This window comes from Populus trichocarpa, chromosome 14 (assembly GCF_000002775.5).
Source record: "Populus trichocarpa isolate Nisqually-1 chromosome 14, P.trichocarpa_v4.1, whole genome shotgun sequence".
Classification (NCBI taxonomy): domain Eukaryota; kingdom Viridiplantae; phylum Streptophyta; class Magnoliopsida; order Malpighiales; family Salicaceae; genus Populus; species Populus trichocarpa.
Window position 1 is genome coordinate 5,534,729 of NC_037298.2, and position 14,340 is coordinate 5,549,068.

The window sequence follows — 14,340 nt, forward strand, 5'->3', positions numbered from 1 at the left end:
TTAGCTATACAAAATAGGCCTGAATTTGTATTTGCTGATAAGATTAAGTGTTGGACACATTACATTCTTTATTTTCCTAATTTGGTAACCATATGTAGGTAGCGAAAAATTTGAGGGAGTTCTTTTATAATTTATATAACAATGAAATTGATTTTAAAAAACAAATTAATATATGTAAACGACAAATTCTACATCGTGAAGAAGAAGCTAGAGTCGTCAATACCAAAATACTATCAAGAACCGTTGACCTATGAATCCCCACCCTGCTTATGCTTATTATTGGAAAATTAAATTTTCAAAATTATGATTCTAATTTTCGCTAATTTCCAAGTCATGAAGTGGCTAAAGTCTTCAAGATCAATACATTATCAAGATTCGTTGACCTATCGATCCCCTGCTGTCCTCGTGATTCACCGGCTGGGAAAACATTACAAAAGCTCGATAGTAGATAGCTATAGGTGCATATATATAAATGTTAGTCCACGCATTTCTAAATGGTTGATGAGAGCTGCCCCTTAAGTACTCCAATTAACCAAAATCTTTAACCATTCTGGTAACGCAGTAGCTTACCAAGTAGAATGATCTGACAAAAATTTGATGATAATTATTGTTAATCCACTATCTTAAGTCTTGTAGGCGTCTTCATAAGTATTGTGAGATTTGGATATAATGGCACTTGGTGCTGTATGCTCGTAACAGGGTAACCAAATTGCCAGTGAAGTTCCTAATTTCCCAGGAGTTAAACCCATTGTTTTCTAAATAATCTTGCACGTAATTTTTTGCGAAAACTTTAGTTCAAGATACTAGAGATTTTGGGGTTGATATTATCAGACTATCAGTAGATTCGTTAAAGATTCGCTGTATCTGAAAGCAAATCGTTATTTGGAAAATAAAGACAGCATATACTTGATGATGAAAAAGCAGATGACCTGGTCCAAACTAGAAAGTCTGGTCTGCTAGGCTGCGGAGAAAATAACTCACCCTCGGAGCCGCTTACGATGAATAGAAAACTTCAAAAAAAAAAACTTTTCAAAGTATTTTAAAAAACATTTTTATTTTTATTTCTTTTATGCATGTCTAATTTAAACAATCTTTATTTTACACTTAGAATGATTTATTTATTAAGTGAAGATAATATAATTAATAAATATATTTTATTTATTCTTGGAGTTTTTTATTAAGTACAGATTTATATAATTACCCCAGTGTCCTTAGCTTAAACCGGCAATGCCAGCTAGACCACAATCTTAAAAATGAACTTAAGGCAGTTCCTTCACCTGTTTATGTTTAAACAACCCCCCCAAAATAGAAAAGCGAGAAAACGTTAAGCCAGACCGGGCACATATTTGGTCCGTTCATCCTGTCTTTGAGAAGGTTAGACCTGTCCTGATCGCTGATAAGTTCAGTATTTACTAGGAATCACATCTCAGAAGATATCGTATACACCCCAGCAAACAAAGTCAAATTGCTGCAATTACTATCTTGAACATTTCAACATATTTCAGGCAATTGTAGTCTATCAGGCAAGTTTTATTCCCTGAAAAAGAAAAATGCCAAGATTATGGAATGTGAAGCCACCGAAATGCTCGTGGGTACGTACATGCATACATATAAGAAAGGATGGAAGAAGCAATGGGTTACCAATGCATGAATAACAGAGCAAAACTAAGAGCAAAATATTCATTCATTTCCCAGAAACTGATACGCTACTTGATAAGAAAATAATTTTTCCAAATGTCTCTGACCCTCTACCACTGGTTAACTGCATTGATCCCACATCTTAGGATGACCAGCCAACGCATTTAACAATACTGATGTTACGTTTCTGAAATGAATATAAACAAATTAGTCTAGCACAGATGAGGCTGAGGCTGAGGCTGATCGAAACAGAAATTACACTCAGTAAGACCACTCCTCCCCTCAAACTTCTATTTGATATATCTTCTATTTAGACAAGATCACAGATTATCGTCTGTACAAGTAATTTGGCAGAGGGAACTTCAGGCTCCTTGCTACCTGCAACCCATTCCATACAGAAAGTGTATAATATATAATGCAATTGCTTAACATGAGAGAATCTTTCAAAATGTTACCCCTACAAGAAAATTTTGTAAGAAATTTGGGAAAAGATTGAAAGGATACCTTCAAGGCCAAATCTTCAGAAACTGTAGATCTATACCGAGTTGAACCCTCTAAAGGGCAGCTTCCTCCTTTAATAATAAAGTTGGCATTACAAAGGCTCGAAAGTTGCAATAGAACATCAGACATGAGTCCACAATCCCCTCCAACTCTTAAGACATCATTTTCATGTTCCTCTTCATCAAGTGAATCTGCTGCAGAGGTTATACACTGAAATATAGCTAATAACCTCTCCAGTGGGAAAGTTCCGGGCCCTTTCATAAGTAATTCTTGTTCAGCAACTTCCTTCTGTTCCATTGATTTTTCAGAGGCCCTGAGAAGATATTAGATGAGAAAATGCAACTTTTAGTCTTTTATGACCATAGAAAGAAATGAAACAAAAACTAAAATGAGACGTTAGTTTTGAGGCTAAAGTAACCAATAAATGTTCCATTCACGGTGAACCCAGTCAATTGGTGTATCTTGATAAGTAGTAGTCAACAAATGCTTCTTTATTAGCAATTCGATGAACAGGAAATGTTTATTAATAACTGAGGAACAGTTCATGTCACTACCTATCATTAGCGGTTAATTGACTGCCCAGACTAGGCTAATTAACAATCCAGAAGTACACATTCAAAAACTATTGCCGAGTTAACTAGCACTAAGATAAGTACATTAGAAGGAACTGGGCTCCTTTACTTTCCATTTACTACATGGCAGATGACAATCCAAACACTTTCTTCGTGTGATCAAAAGAGAGCAAAAGAGTAATTCTTAGGCAGATGTAATTTCTATTCTCAGCAATGATATTGAAGAAGTTTAGGTTGAGTTTACTGTTTTCGAGGGAAATTTCCATCCATATATTATAAATTAGAAGAATAAACACTGACCAAAACAATATAAAAGAGTAGTTATCCCAGTAAACAAACCTAAATATTAAAAAAGAATCTTCATGAGGAATTATTTGAGAAGAAAAAGTTAGAGCCAGTAATCTATCAGAATAACCACTTACTTCCTTTTTCTTTTGCGACTATCAGATCCCCCAGTTGAATCAAACAAGGATGCATCGAGAGTAGCTGGGTTTCTTGAAGCAAGGAATGCTGAAATGAGAAGATATTTCGCAGAAGTGGACATGTGGAAATCTATCTGAGCAAAATGGTCACTAACTTCTGACTTTCTAGTGCTGCCTTTCTGCCTCGTATCCTTGTTGATTTCAGCTTCAGTAGAAGACTTAGATGGAACCCAGAATATCTCATTTAAGGAAGGGGCAATATGTGGCTGAAAATGACTAAACAACCTTCTCTTCATCTCTTCATTGGGTACAGATGCCAAATCACTCAACGGTTCACAATACTTTCTAAATAATGGTGAAAAAGCAGTTGATAATTCATCTACTCGTCTAGTAGTTCTACAGAAAGGTCTCAGGACAACACTGTTGACAAGAAGCAGAAAAGGCACATTTATTGATTAGATAACACATAGCGAAAGATTGAAGTAAAAGACAAAAAGAAAGTGTTTTATGTTCTTACTCAAGAAAGGAGGAATATAACTTTCGATTAGCTTGGTTTCTCATCAAAATTTGACGAAGATCGTCTTCTGTGTATTCAGGAAAATAAACAGGAACATGCTCTGTATATCCCATGTTTGAGTAGTATGTATCCGGCGAAGTATTACTGATAAATATGAGTCCCACCTCATGCATCTTCAAAACATCATAAAGATTAAACATAAAGGGTAATGCACTCGAACTTTTATCCCACTCACGAATAAGCTCCAAGTTATCAAATATCAAGTAGAGCATATTCCCGTTAGGCTTTCCAGCCGACTTATTTGAACCCAATTTCTTCAAACTCCTGAGCTTTTCAATAACACTTGTCAAGTCTTCACGAACAAAGTTGACAAAATCAGATGGCTTAATACAGCGTTTTGTACTCGAATAGCCATTAGCCGAATTCTTCTTATGAAGCAACAACTGATTTAAAACCGATTCAAACAAGATCTGCAGACTATAACAAGTACGACAGCTAGCATACACAAAAGGGCGATTGAGGTACCTAAAAATTTGAAGAATGGTACTAGTTTTCCCAGTAGAAGGATCTCCATAAACAAATAATGGAAGCATAGGGGAATTCACCGGACCCAAAAGACGCAAAAGCTCACGAATTTGATTGCCTCTAGCAGGAAAACTAGAAAGCAAATCGTTGAAGCTAAGTTGTTCCCCTCCAAATACAAAGTCATTGAGTGTGGGCTTATAAGGTTTGGTTATTTTTTCTGTTTCAACCTCATTGCTTGTGACGGCAGTTGAAGAAGACAATCGTGTCACTCTTCTGGTGATTTGTGGACTTTCCTCTTTACCCATTTGTTTACAAGTTTGCAAGAATCATTTTTTTGTCTGCGGCAACAGATTCTTCTCAAATTTAGCAACAGTTCTAAAACTCATAGAAATACGCAGCAGCAAGACAACCATTAAAGAAAATGAAACCTAATAATCAAAATAAAGATTACATAGTTAATTGCTAAATAGAAAAACTACAGATGTAGTTGCATTCTTTTTCTGTTTGAGATAAAGTTGTGAATGATAAAAAAAAATTATATAAAAAAATAGATCAATTAATATAGGAACTTTTAATTAGAACCAGGTAGAGAAAGGCTTGCTAGAAAAGTAGCCTTCTGTTTCCTCCATTTTCTTGGAAACCAAACATAAAAAATGAGAAATCAACGAGAAGAGAAGATGGAAAGTTGAAGGTTACCTGATTGAGAGATTTGACGAGAGAATTTGCTGGGGGTGGAGAAACGGCGCGTTTCGTTATGATTCGAAACCCTACCGTAGCGGAGAGATGAGGAGAGAGAGAGAGTTAAGAAATGGAAAATGAGAAGCGTTCCCGCCAAAATGCTTGTATCCTGTGGGGTTAAATGCACGATAAGCAAACACGAGCATGCCCATGTAGGCCCAGGGACGCCTACCCTTGATTTTGGACCCAGGAGCTGGTCCATGGGACCCATACTATTGGGCTTCTTTTAAAAAGCCATTCCTTTATTTAAAATATATATATATACACACACACAAATAAAAAGATTTATATTATGCCAGGAATTTTTCTATATCTAAACTTAAAAAAATATTTTTTTAAATTTGTTTTTTATATAGTTATCTCGGTCTCATAACTTGAGTCGTGAGCTAAATGAATTGACTCGGGTTTTTTTCTTTATTTTATTAAAAAAAAATTAATCGTGTCTTTTAACCTTGGATTTGTTAGGAGATATTATTAGTATTTTTCTTATTTGTTTTATGTTGAGTAATCTTGTTCTCATGATTTGCATTATCGATTTATAATGTTTACCTAGATTTACTTGAGTTGTTTTTATGGATATTTTTATTTTATTTTCTCCATTTAACACTTGGTTGATTAGAATTGTGTTTCGCAATTTGTTTCGATTGGTTTTCTACGAATTTATTACGGTCTCATAACCTAAGTCACGAGTTTTCATGTTAACCAGGATTGGTTCGAGTTAATTTAATATATCATTGTCTTGATATTGTTTTTCAAAAAATACATGTGTCGTCCAATATGTCACCTTTTTAATGTTTTTAAAGGTGTGTCATCTAGTTTGCATCAAACTTTAGGTTCATGATTGAATTTTTTCAAAAAACACATCAACAATATTTTTTTATTTATTTTTTGTTAAAAAATAATATGACCTACAACAAAACATGAGCAAATGATGTAGTTAACAAAATACTAAAGGATATTTACTGCATCATTGTAGTCACATCTATAAAACATTATTTATTGGAGTGGTATTTTTTATTCAGTTTTACCTTTCAATATTAGATTATTTTATGAATCATGCTTCATAACTTTAATTTCATTTTCCTTTATTTTTTGTTATATACCGTAGATTTAGTTTAAAAAAAACATTTGGTATTAGATTTGTTGGAAGTGAGACTTCCTAATTATTTTTTATTTGCTTTGTATAAATTTATCATAATTTAATGACTCGGGCTGCATATTTAACAAGTTAATCTGGATTAACTCATGTCATTTGTTTAGATTCCCTTTTCTACTCAATTTTTTTTATTTCATCATTCAACACCAGGTTTGATGTAAAATTGGGCTTCGTAATGTTTTTTTTTTCTACAAGGTTATCCTGATTTTGTGACTCATATTGCGGGTTTAGCAGGTTGTCTTTAGCTGACTATGTTTATTCTTTTAGATCATTTTTTTATTGAATATTTTTTTTAATTGGACATCATAATTTTTTTTCCAAATTGCTTTCAATAAGATTATCTCGATCTTATGATTTAAGTCGCAAGTTTGACATGTTGGCATGATTTGTTTTTTTTTTTTATTTTTTAATTGATTTTTTTTATTTCACCACCCAACAACTCAATCTTTTTTTTTTTTAGTTTTGTTTTTTCAATTTCCTCTTTCAATGTTATGTTATTTGAAAATTGATCCTTGTAATTTTTTTCAATTTACTTTTTTTATGGAGTTATTCAAGTCTTATGGATTTATTTTATTTTATTTTTTATCTTGATTTCAACCTTCAACATTAGATACGTTGGAAATGAAGCTTTATATATATATTTGTTTTTTTTTTTTTTTGTTGAAGTTATCATGGTTTCATGACTTAAGTTATTGGTTTAATAGGTTAGACTAGATTGATTTTTTTAAAATATATATTTTTTAATTATTTTTTTTTATTTCATCATTCAATGTTTGATTGGTTAGAAATTGAGCTTCGTAATATTTTTTGATCTGGTTTCTATGAAATTATCCCGATCTCATAACCCGGGTTATAGTTTTGGTAGGTTAATGTTTTAGCAAGTTAACTCGGGTTGACTCATGTAGTTTTTTTTTTTTTAAATTTAATATTTTATTTTTCAATTCCATCATTTTTTATATCTGGTTGGTTTGGAATTGACCTTTATAATTTATCTTGACTTGCTTTTGAAAAAATTATCACGGTATTATGATATAGGTCGATTTAATATGCCGTCATTTTAATATTTTTAAAAAATATTATCTAATAAATTATCATATCAATATCTAAAAAAATATCATTCAATAAATATCATATTTTAATTACAAGATTATTTTTTTATTATAAAAATATTATCAATGCTTTAGTAAAATATACTAAAACATGTAGAAAAAGTAATATTAGTCTGTGCATTCTCCCCACCCAGATGCACTATTAAAATATTTAGGAAAAAAAATGATAATATATGTGTTATCACTCTGGAAATGCATTATTCATTGTACTATTCACATGAACAATGTATTTTTTTTTTTTAATTTCTGTCATTAGTTTTTTTTCCTTGCAATTTCATTATTACAAATTATTCTAGTATGATTTTACATGTTATGTTTTTTTAATTTACGTATATAAAGTGTCGATAAATATTTCATTGATTGATTTTTTCAAATAGAACCTTATTTATAGTTTAAAAAACAGGAGCCAATTTTTTTTTTTTAAAAAGGACAAATCATACCCCTTTTAAATACTAACATGAAAAACTTCAATTTACTCACGGAAGTTTTTTTTATCCATTATTTGATTCTTGTTATTTTAAAATTTCATGATGAGAGACAAGAAAAACTCATTGAGAAATAATTGAAAAGAGAAAAAGTGCTTGAATTGTCATATCTCAATCATAAAAAAAAAGTTGATAATGATATCATATTGAGTTTATCTTTTCAACAAGAGTTCAGTAAAAACTATATTGGCTTTTAACCATCATAGAAAAAAATATATTACAGTGATTGTATTGTTTAATTTATTTTAATATATTTTTAAATAAAAATTATTTTAAAAATAATTACTATCATATTTTTAAACACACCAGAGCTTTTAAACCCTTTCAAACACACCAGAGCTTCTAAACCCGCGCACGCTTAGGTTTTGGATCCCTAGCAGGTGTGCAAGTCTAACCTTCTATTGCCCTTTTTTTTTAACTTGTAGTAATTTTTTTTAAAATGTTAGTAAATAGTTTCTCTCATTTATTTATTTTATTTGTTTACTTTGCATTGATTTTTATTTAAATTTTAATTGATACCCTCTTATTTTTTAAAATTATTTAATTAACTTCTTTTTAGATAGTAATTATTACCCTTAATTGTCTTTTTTTATTTATTTCACAATGCTTCAACAAGAATATTATAATTTATCTTTAATTTTCTTCTCTTTTATATTATATATAAATAAATTATATTTACATAATATATTTATAAAAATAAAAACCATCTATTCTCAGCAATCAAAATTAACCTCTAAAATAAAATAAATAAAACTATGTGAAATATAAAGGACAACTATGATTAAATATTTGCATGAGCATGCATCTTTTTTTTGTGTTCTGATGCACAGTTCTCTACCACCTACCAATCTTCAATGAAATATGAATTCCCACACCGAGCCAGGTACTGAAACCACCACAATTACAGAAGCACAGCAATATCAAACTTTTAACATGTAGCCATGGAGCTGTGTCATATGAAAATTAGGTCCACACAGAAAAATACAGTAATTACCCTCCTCACATTTTCGTCAATATCTTAGTTGTCACTTGAGGAACTTCCCCTGATAAAAGAACCACGTCGATTGCCACCGACAATCACATCTTTAAGTCGAGTTATTGGCCTCAGTACACTCCCACTTCTCTGCAAAAAGCACAATAGATGTCACACTTCGCGGCAAAGATGAGTTCAAAAAAGGAATAAACATCAGGAAAGTGCTGTAATACAAGTATCCAAGGAGCAGAATATGGCAGCAAACAGGGAAGAAAAAGAACTATAAAGGCAACTGACATGACTTGATGTGCAATGCCTGCACAAAGAATGAGTGAATTAATTTATGCTAAGTGCTAAAATCTGCTCAAAGACAATAGGCAGAAGTACTCGACAGTTTTAGTACCAGTAGAGTATTTACAGCACTTGAACAAAGGTAACAAGCATAAATAGAAGCTCAGGTGATCTTAGGTTGTCGTGCAGCTCATTAAAGTGTAAAATGAGCTTTAATCAATCCAATGTGCAACTTCATGCTCTTGCATATCATAGCTCAGGCGGCCAAAGTTACAACATAAAAATAAAAGAATTACACATGTAAGTATTAACAGGAGACTCTTATCAATTAATAACTTTTGTAGTTGTTGGTATGAGTTGACTATTGCATTGCATCTCTTTCCGCTTCTCTGCCTGCACACTCCTCCCCTTCCCCGCCTGCACACTCCTTTCCCTCAAATAATATCTTTTTTCAAGTCTCCAAAACATCTTAGTGATCATATGTCAACCAGAAGGGTTCTCAACTTCAACTCCAATAAATAATACATACGAATGTGAGCTCCTAGAGCCCATGCATATTTTTTACTGTAAAAAAAATCACATAACATCTTAATTGAATTGAATCATGAGGTTTTAATGAAATCTCATGTTTAGAACCATTTTGAGTGTCAAGAATTGAATTTCAAATAGAATTCAATCTCTAAAAATAATTCAAAAATAAATCAAAGGTCAACCACTCTAATTTACTACACTAAAAAAAAAAAATTGTTAAAACTTGCTTACCTAAAATACCCATCCAGCCATCTAAATCTACCCATTTAAAGGAATAAGATGAAGTGTTAAAGAGTAATATAATAAACAAAATGAATTGAATTATCTCTTTTAAATATGTGAATTCAAATTATTTATCATTTGAATTCAAATTTAACACTATAATTGAATTCAATTACATAATTGATTCCAAACAGGCTGTCAAAAAAATTTATATGCAAAGAAAAATCTTGATCCGCAGAAAAAACAGAAAAAGGATTCAGGAAAAAGCACCTCATTGTTGATGCTAGCCTGCCACTTAAGTTGCAAAGCCTGCCACCTTTCTTGCTGCCAGCGCTGCCCAAGGATTACGATTCCCATCACAGCTGCTGTAACGAAAATAGACCAAAATGTATTCGCCTCTTTTGCATGAGCATACAAGGAAGCTGCCCTCCTCTTCCACCAGGCATTAGAAGGAAGGTCAGCATCTTTGGCAGCTTTCGGTGAGAAAGGAACAACAGCAGGAAAATCCAATCCCCTTTCAGAAGATTCATTTACTTCGGGAATTCCCAGGTTCTCACCATATGTGGTTGATCCACTGAGTTCCGTTTCATTGTGGAAAGAAGTAAGTGCAGCTGTACTGTATATACTTTGTTCCTTGTCACTGAAATCTTGCAGAGTTGTGCTCTCTTCAAATTCTTGACCCTTTTTGCCCTTTTCATCAAACAACTGTATCCCAGGGTACTCTTCAGATTCTTCCAACCCCTTGAATGGCCAAATCTCTTCATTCTTACCACTGGATCTACCTCCTTCTTCTGGACCAAGTTCAAGGGCCACATTCTTCCCCACATGTGAATCAAGAATCTCACTGTTGACATGCTCTAATGGCAAATTCTCATGTTGACTCGGTGGAAACACAAAGTGACGAGACATGAATAAAGCGTGAGAACTTTCAGCCTCATCTTCTTCATAAACCTTGCTGTTATCATCATCCTTCTGATCAAATTCTTTTGGACCAGGAGCAGCTGCATATGTAGATGCTGTCAGAGAAACAACCTCCCAATCATTCCCACGAGGGGGATTCTCCTCTCCTTCATTTTTACCTTCCATCTTCCAGCTACACTATCTTCCTAAACTCACAGACAAGTTAAAACATTGAGAAATAAAGTGTTCTTGAATCAAATAATGGACCAAATTAATTTATCAATAACTCTATTCCACCATAAAGAAGCCAGACGATCAAAATATCAACCAAGAGCACAAAACAGTCCAAACAAAAAAATATTACAGCTCCATTATTTCCTACTCGGTTTCCCAAAAACATAAACTCGATCAATCTATGGTGAATTAATTATTCCGTTAAATGAGTAACTCTCAATCAAATGATAACTTTTTTTAAAGCATTAATGATCAAGAAAGTTGAATAACCACAAATTCTGCAAAGAATAAATGATTCGCAACCTAATAAAATCATCCACTCCAATTAATAATATCATCTTAATAAAAATGATTAAAATCAGTCAATTTAATAAAAAAAACTTGAAACAAGAATCTAATTCAACCAACGGAAAAAGGATATCTGTGCGTAAGGCAATCAATTGGTCAGTCAAAATAAACAATTACAGATCCAAACAGCATAATCAAATCAATAAAAAACAACATCTTCATCATCCATCAGAGAAAAACAACGGATGAGAGCTTTCAATATACAAACAAGGAAAGTAGATATAGAGAACTCACGTGGATATAATCGGACGAGATCTAGAGAGATATGAGAGAAAAAGATGACGTTTTGTTGACGAGAGTGGAAACTGCCTGCAGTAGTGCAGAGAGAGGGAGAGGGAGAAATGGGATTTTATTGTTTTGTATTGTTTTGTACTAGTATGACTCTCAAGATGAGAAGTAAACCTGCAGTGGCCGGTTGTGTTTGATGGTTTGAGCGAATGGTTTTGACCGGCTGTGATAGGTGAAGCGTGCTGGTGGATTCTTCTTTAATACTTATCTTCTCACTCCCGTACAGTCAGGGAATCGCGATTACTTGTCTTAATTTGGTTTCAAACCGGTAACTAACCAGCTCTTATTGTGGCTTTGCGTGCGTGGGAGGGAGGGGGAGGCATGTATTTTACACGTCCTTAAAATCTGATTTTACCCGGCCGTTATTGCGATCTCCACGTTGTTCATGACTTTTTAAAAAACATAACGTGGTCATCTAAAATTTTTATAAGAATGACGTAACTTAAATTTTTTTTGAAATAATATCTTGTACTTATTTGTATTTTTAAAACATGATATTTATTAAATATTATTATTATTATTTTAAAATACAATAAAATAATTATTATGCTTCATAAAAATAACAATCAAACATGTCACCTTTCAAAAACATTATAAGTTAATATTAATTAGTAAATATTTAATAAGCAAAAATTAACTTTATTTTCTTAAGGAGATATTTGTCTTCTTTTTTCTTTTTCTTTATTTGCTCTTATATTCTCCTGGTAGCATTTAGTTATTATTTTAAGATAAAAAAATAAAGATAGTGAAAATAAAAATGTATTTGGTTGAAGAGATGAAAACAAATATATAAAAATAAATTTATCTTAAATAATTTTAGAATGAATTTTTATACTTAAAAAAACAAGAGGTACAAAAAGAACAAGTTTCTAGAGATAATATTTTTTATTTTTTATTTCTAAAATATCATTGTAAAAAACTCTCAAATTCAAAATTATCCAGTTATAACATGTGATGATAAAAACTGTTATTATCATAACTCAACTCGAGGGTTGATCTGGGGCAAAACTCATGTCATTAATCAAGGTCCATGTCATAGGTCGGACTGACCCGAGTCAACGTAATAATAAAAATAATTATATTATAGTTTTAAAACCTGATTCAGGAGTCGATCCAGGGCAAGGCTCGGGTCATGAGTGGAGTTGACCATTGATTCGAGTCAACGCAAGGATAAAAATAGTTATTATCATAGTTTTAAAACTCATCTCGAGGTAATAATTAAATAACATATTGAGAGAGTTTACCCATGTTAATTCGGATTAAAATAAAATAAAACTTTATAGAGTAACGAAACAACACCCTATTGTAATTCTTCACCTTATTTTCTTCACCTGAATTCAGACGTTGGTCTTGTCTCTTTCTCAGTATTGTTCTCCTTAGTTTGTTTTTCCAATTGACAAAAATTCTTGATTCAAACACACGTCCAACCTTTGTTGGGGTACCATATGAATCACAAGGCCTGGTAGAAACATCTTTGCATGATCCCTCGCCGACCCGTTTTCAGATCTGGGGAATATTTCCAAAAATTGTGATACGGGATCATCCAACGAATTTATGACAGAAGCGTTATCATAAAATGGATTTTCAAAATTATCATTATCTGTATCACAACCACTATTGGTCGTGTCTGATTCTTTCCAGATGGAAGAACGTTGATCCACCTTGTTGCTTCCTGCAGCAAGAAAATCTTCTAGTGGAACAAACCCTTGAATGCCTGCATAAAAAAGTGTGCACATCCTTCGTTGCAGCGAAATGAATTCCGGTTATTTTTTAAAATATTTTTTATTTAAAAATATATTTATAATAATTGTTTTTTTATTTTTTAAAAATTATTTTTGACATTACCACATCAAAATGATCTAAAAAACACTAAAAAAATATTAATTTGAAGTAAAGAAAAAAAAATTTAATTTTTTTAAAAAATACTTTTAAAACACAAAAACAAACAGATGCGTGATTCAGCTCATCTACTATAGAGGCTACATGATGTATCTCTGATGAATCAGCTATTTCAATCCACCCCTTTGATTCTTTATTCGGGGTGTTTAGATTGGAGGTATAATGAGTTTTTTTAGATTTATATAAAAATATATATTTTTTATTTTTATAAGATGTGATTTATATTTTTTAAAACTAACTATACCTCTAAACCAAATATACACAGAAAAATAGTAAAGCAGGCCAACGTATCTCCAAGTCCAGTTTCCTGTGGGAGGAAAATGGGTTAACTTATATTAGTTCCAAATTCAACAGATGCACTGGAATTTAATTGATGTTCCAGTTAGAAACTTGATGTAAATAATATGTAGTGTTTTTTAATTATAATATCATTTAAATATCTTATTGTGAACCATATATTCAAAATTCATTAAAAAAATTTATTGCTGTGTTAATTCACAATTTCTTTTTAATTTCTATACTAGTTGCCCAATTTGTTTGTCATTCATCTATCAATAATTTATCATTACACGCTTCAATTGAACTCGATAGTCTTTGCTTATATTTTGCTGAAAGGATAATGCTCGTTCAAAAACAGTTATTTCACTTGTCTTTTAACTGAAAAGTCGTAATCATAAATAAAAAAGCGTGTATATATATAATTAAAATAAATTAAAAATCAAATATACAAAAAATAAAATTTTCATGTAATTTGGCTAACTTTCGGTTATTTTGTAATTTCTGACCACTTCACGTGATAGGGATTAATAAAAAGTTTAGCGAGTAAAAATAGGTGGTTATTACTTATTACCTCGTACTCACCCCCCCCCCCCCTATTCAAATAAACAAAAATACAAAAAGAAAAACCATCTTCCTCTTCAAACACCAAAACCTTAGCCACTCTCTCATCAAACACCCAATCTTCGACCGACCACCACCCAAAACACCACAC

General features: G+C 31.9%; 2 protein-coding genes across 3 annotated transcripts; both read right to left on the bottom strand.

Moving 5' to 3' along the window:
- Window positions 1–1,666: 1,666 nt before the first annotated feature.
- Window positions 1,667–5,032, bottom strand: LOC7494090 (origin of replication complex subunit 5). Of its 2 annotated transcripts, none has more exons than XM_024584828.2 (5): window positions 4,872–5,032; window positions 3,651–4,603; window positions 3,134–3,553; window positions 2,143–2,452; window positions 1,667–2,016 (listed from the first exon to the last, which is right to left on the bottom strand). In XM_024584828.2, exons 2-5 carry the CDS (start codon window positions 4,478–4,480, stop codon window positions 1,966–1,968), a joined length of 1,611 nt encoding a protein of 536 aa, XP_024440596.1. In that variant the 5' UTR covers window positions 4,481–4,603; window positions 4,872–5,032; the 3' UTR covers window positions 1,667–1,965. The 2 variants fall into 2 exon arrangements, with proteins under 2 accessions (XP_024440596.1, XP_002320803.1); XM_002320767.4 differs by having other exon boundaries at window positions 3,651–4,513; window positions 4,872–5,029.
- Window positions 5,033–8,421: 3,389 nt separating this feature from the next.
- On the bottom strand, window positions 8,422–11,571 carry LOC7494091 (ATG8-interacting protein 2). Its single transcript, XM_002320768.4, has 3 exons — window positions 11,397–11,571; window positions 9,951–10,786; window positions 8,422–8,786 (listed from the first exon to the last, which is right to left on the bottom strand). The coding sequence occupies exons 2-3, from the start codon at window positions 10,764–10,766 to the stop codon at window positions 8,682–8,684; spliced, it is 921 nt and encodes a 306-aa protein (XP_002320804.1). The 5' UTR covers window positions 10,767–10,786; window positions 11,397–11,571; the 3' UTR covers window positions 8,422–8,681.
- Between the last annotated feature and the right edge of the window lie 2,769 nt (window positions 11,572–14,340).

Excerpts from the sequence above, each read along its gene's own strand:
- LOC7494090 (XM_024584828.2), bottom strand. The coding sequence starts at position 4,480 with ATGGGTAAAGAGGAAAGTCCACAAATCACCAGAAGAGTGACACGATTG. Across the intron at positions 2,453-3,133 it reads AGTCGCAAAAGAAAAAGGAA|GGCCTCTGAAAAATCAATGG; the intron begins GTAAGTGGTTAT and ends ATATCTTCTCAG. Across the intron at positions 2,017-2,142 it reads CTGAAGATTTGGCCTTGAAG|GTAGCAAGGAGCCTGAAGTT; the intron begins GTATCCTTTCAA and ends AATGGGTTGCAG.
- LOC7494091 (XM_002320768.4), bottom strand. The coding sequence starts at position 10,766 with ATGGAAGGTAAAAATGAAGGAGAGGAGAATCCCCCTCGTGGGAATGAT. Across the intron at positions 8,787-9,950 it reads AGGCTAGCATCAACAATGAG|AGAAGTGGGAGTGTACTGAG; the intron begins GTGCTTTTTCCT and ends TGCTTTTTGCAG.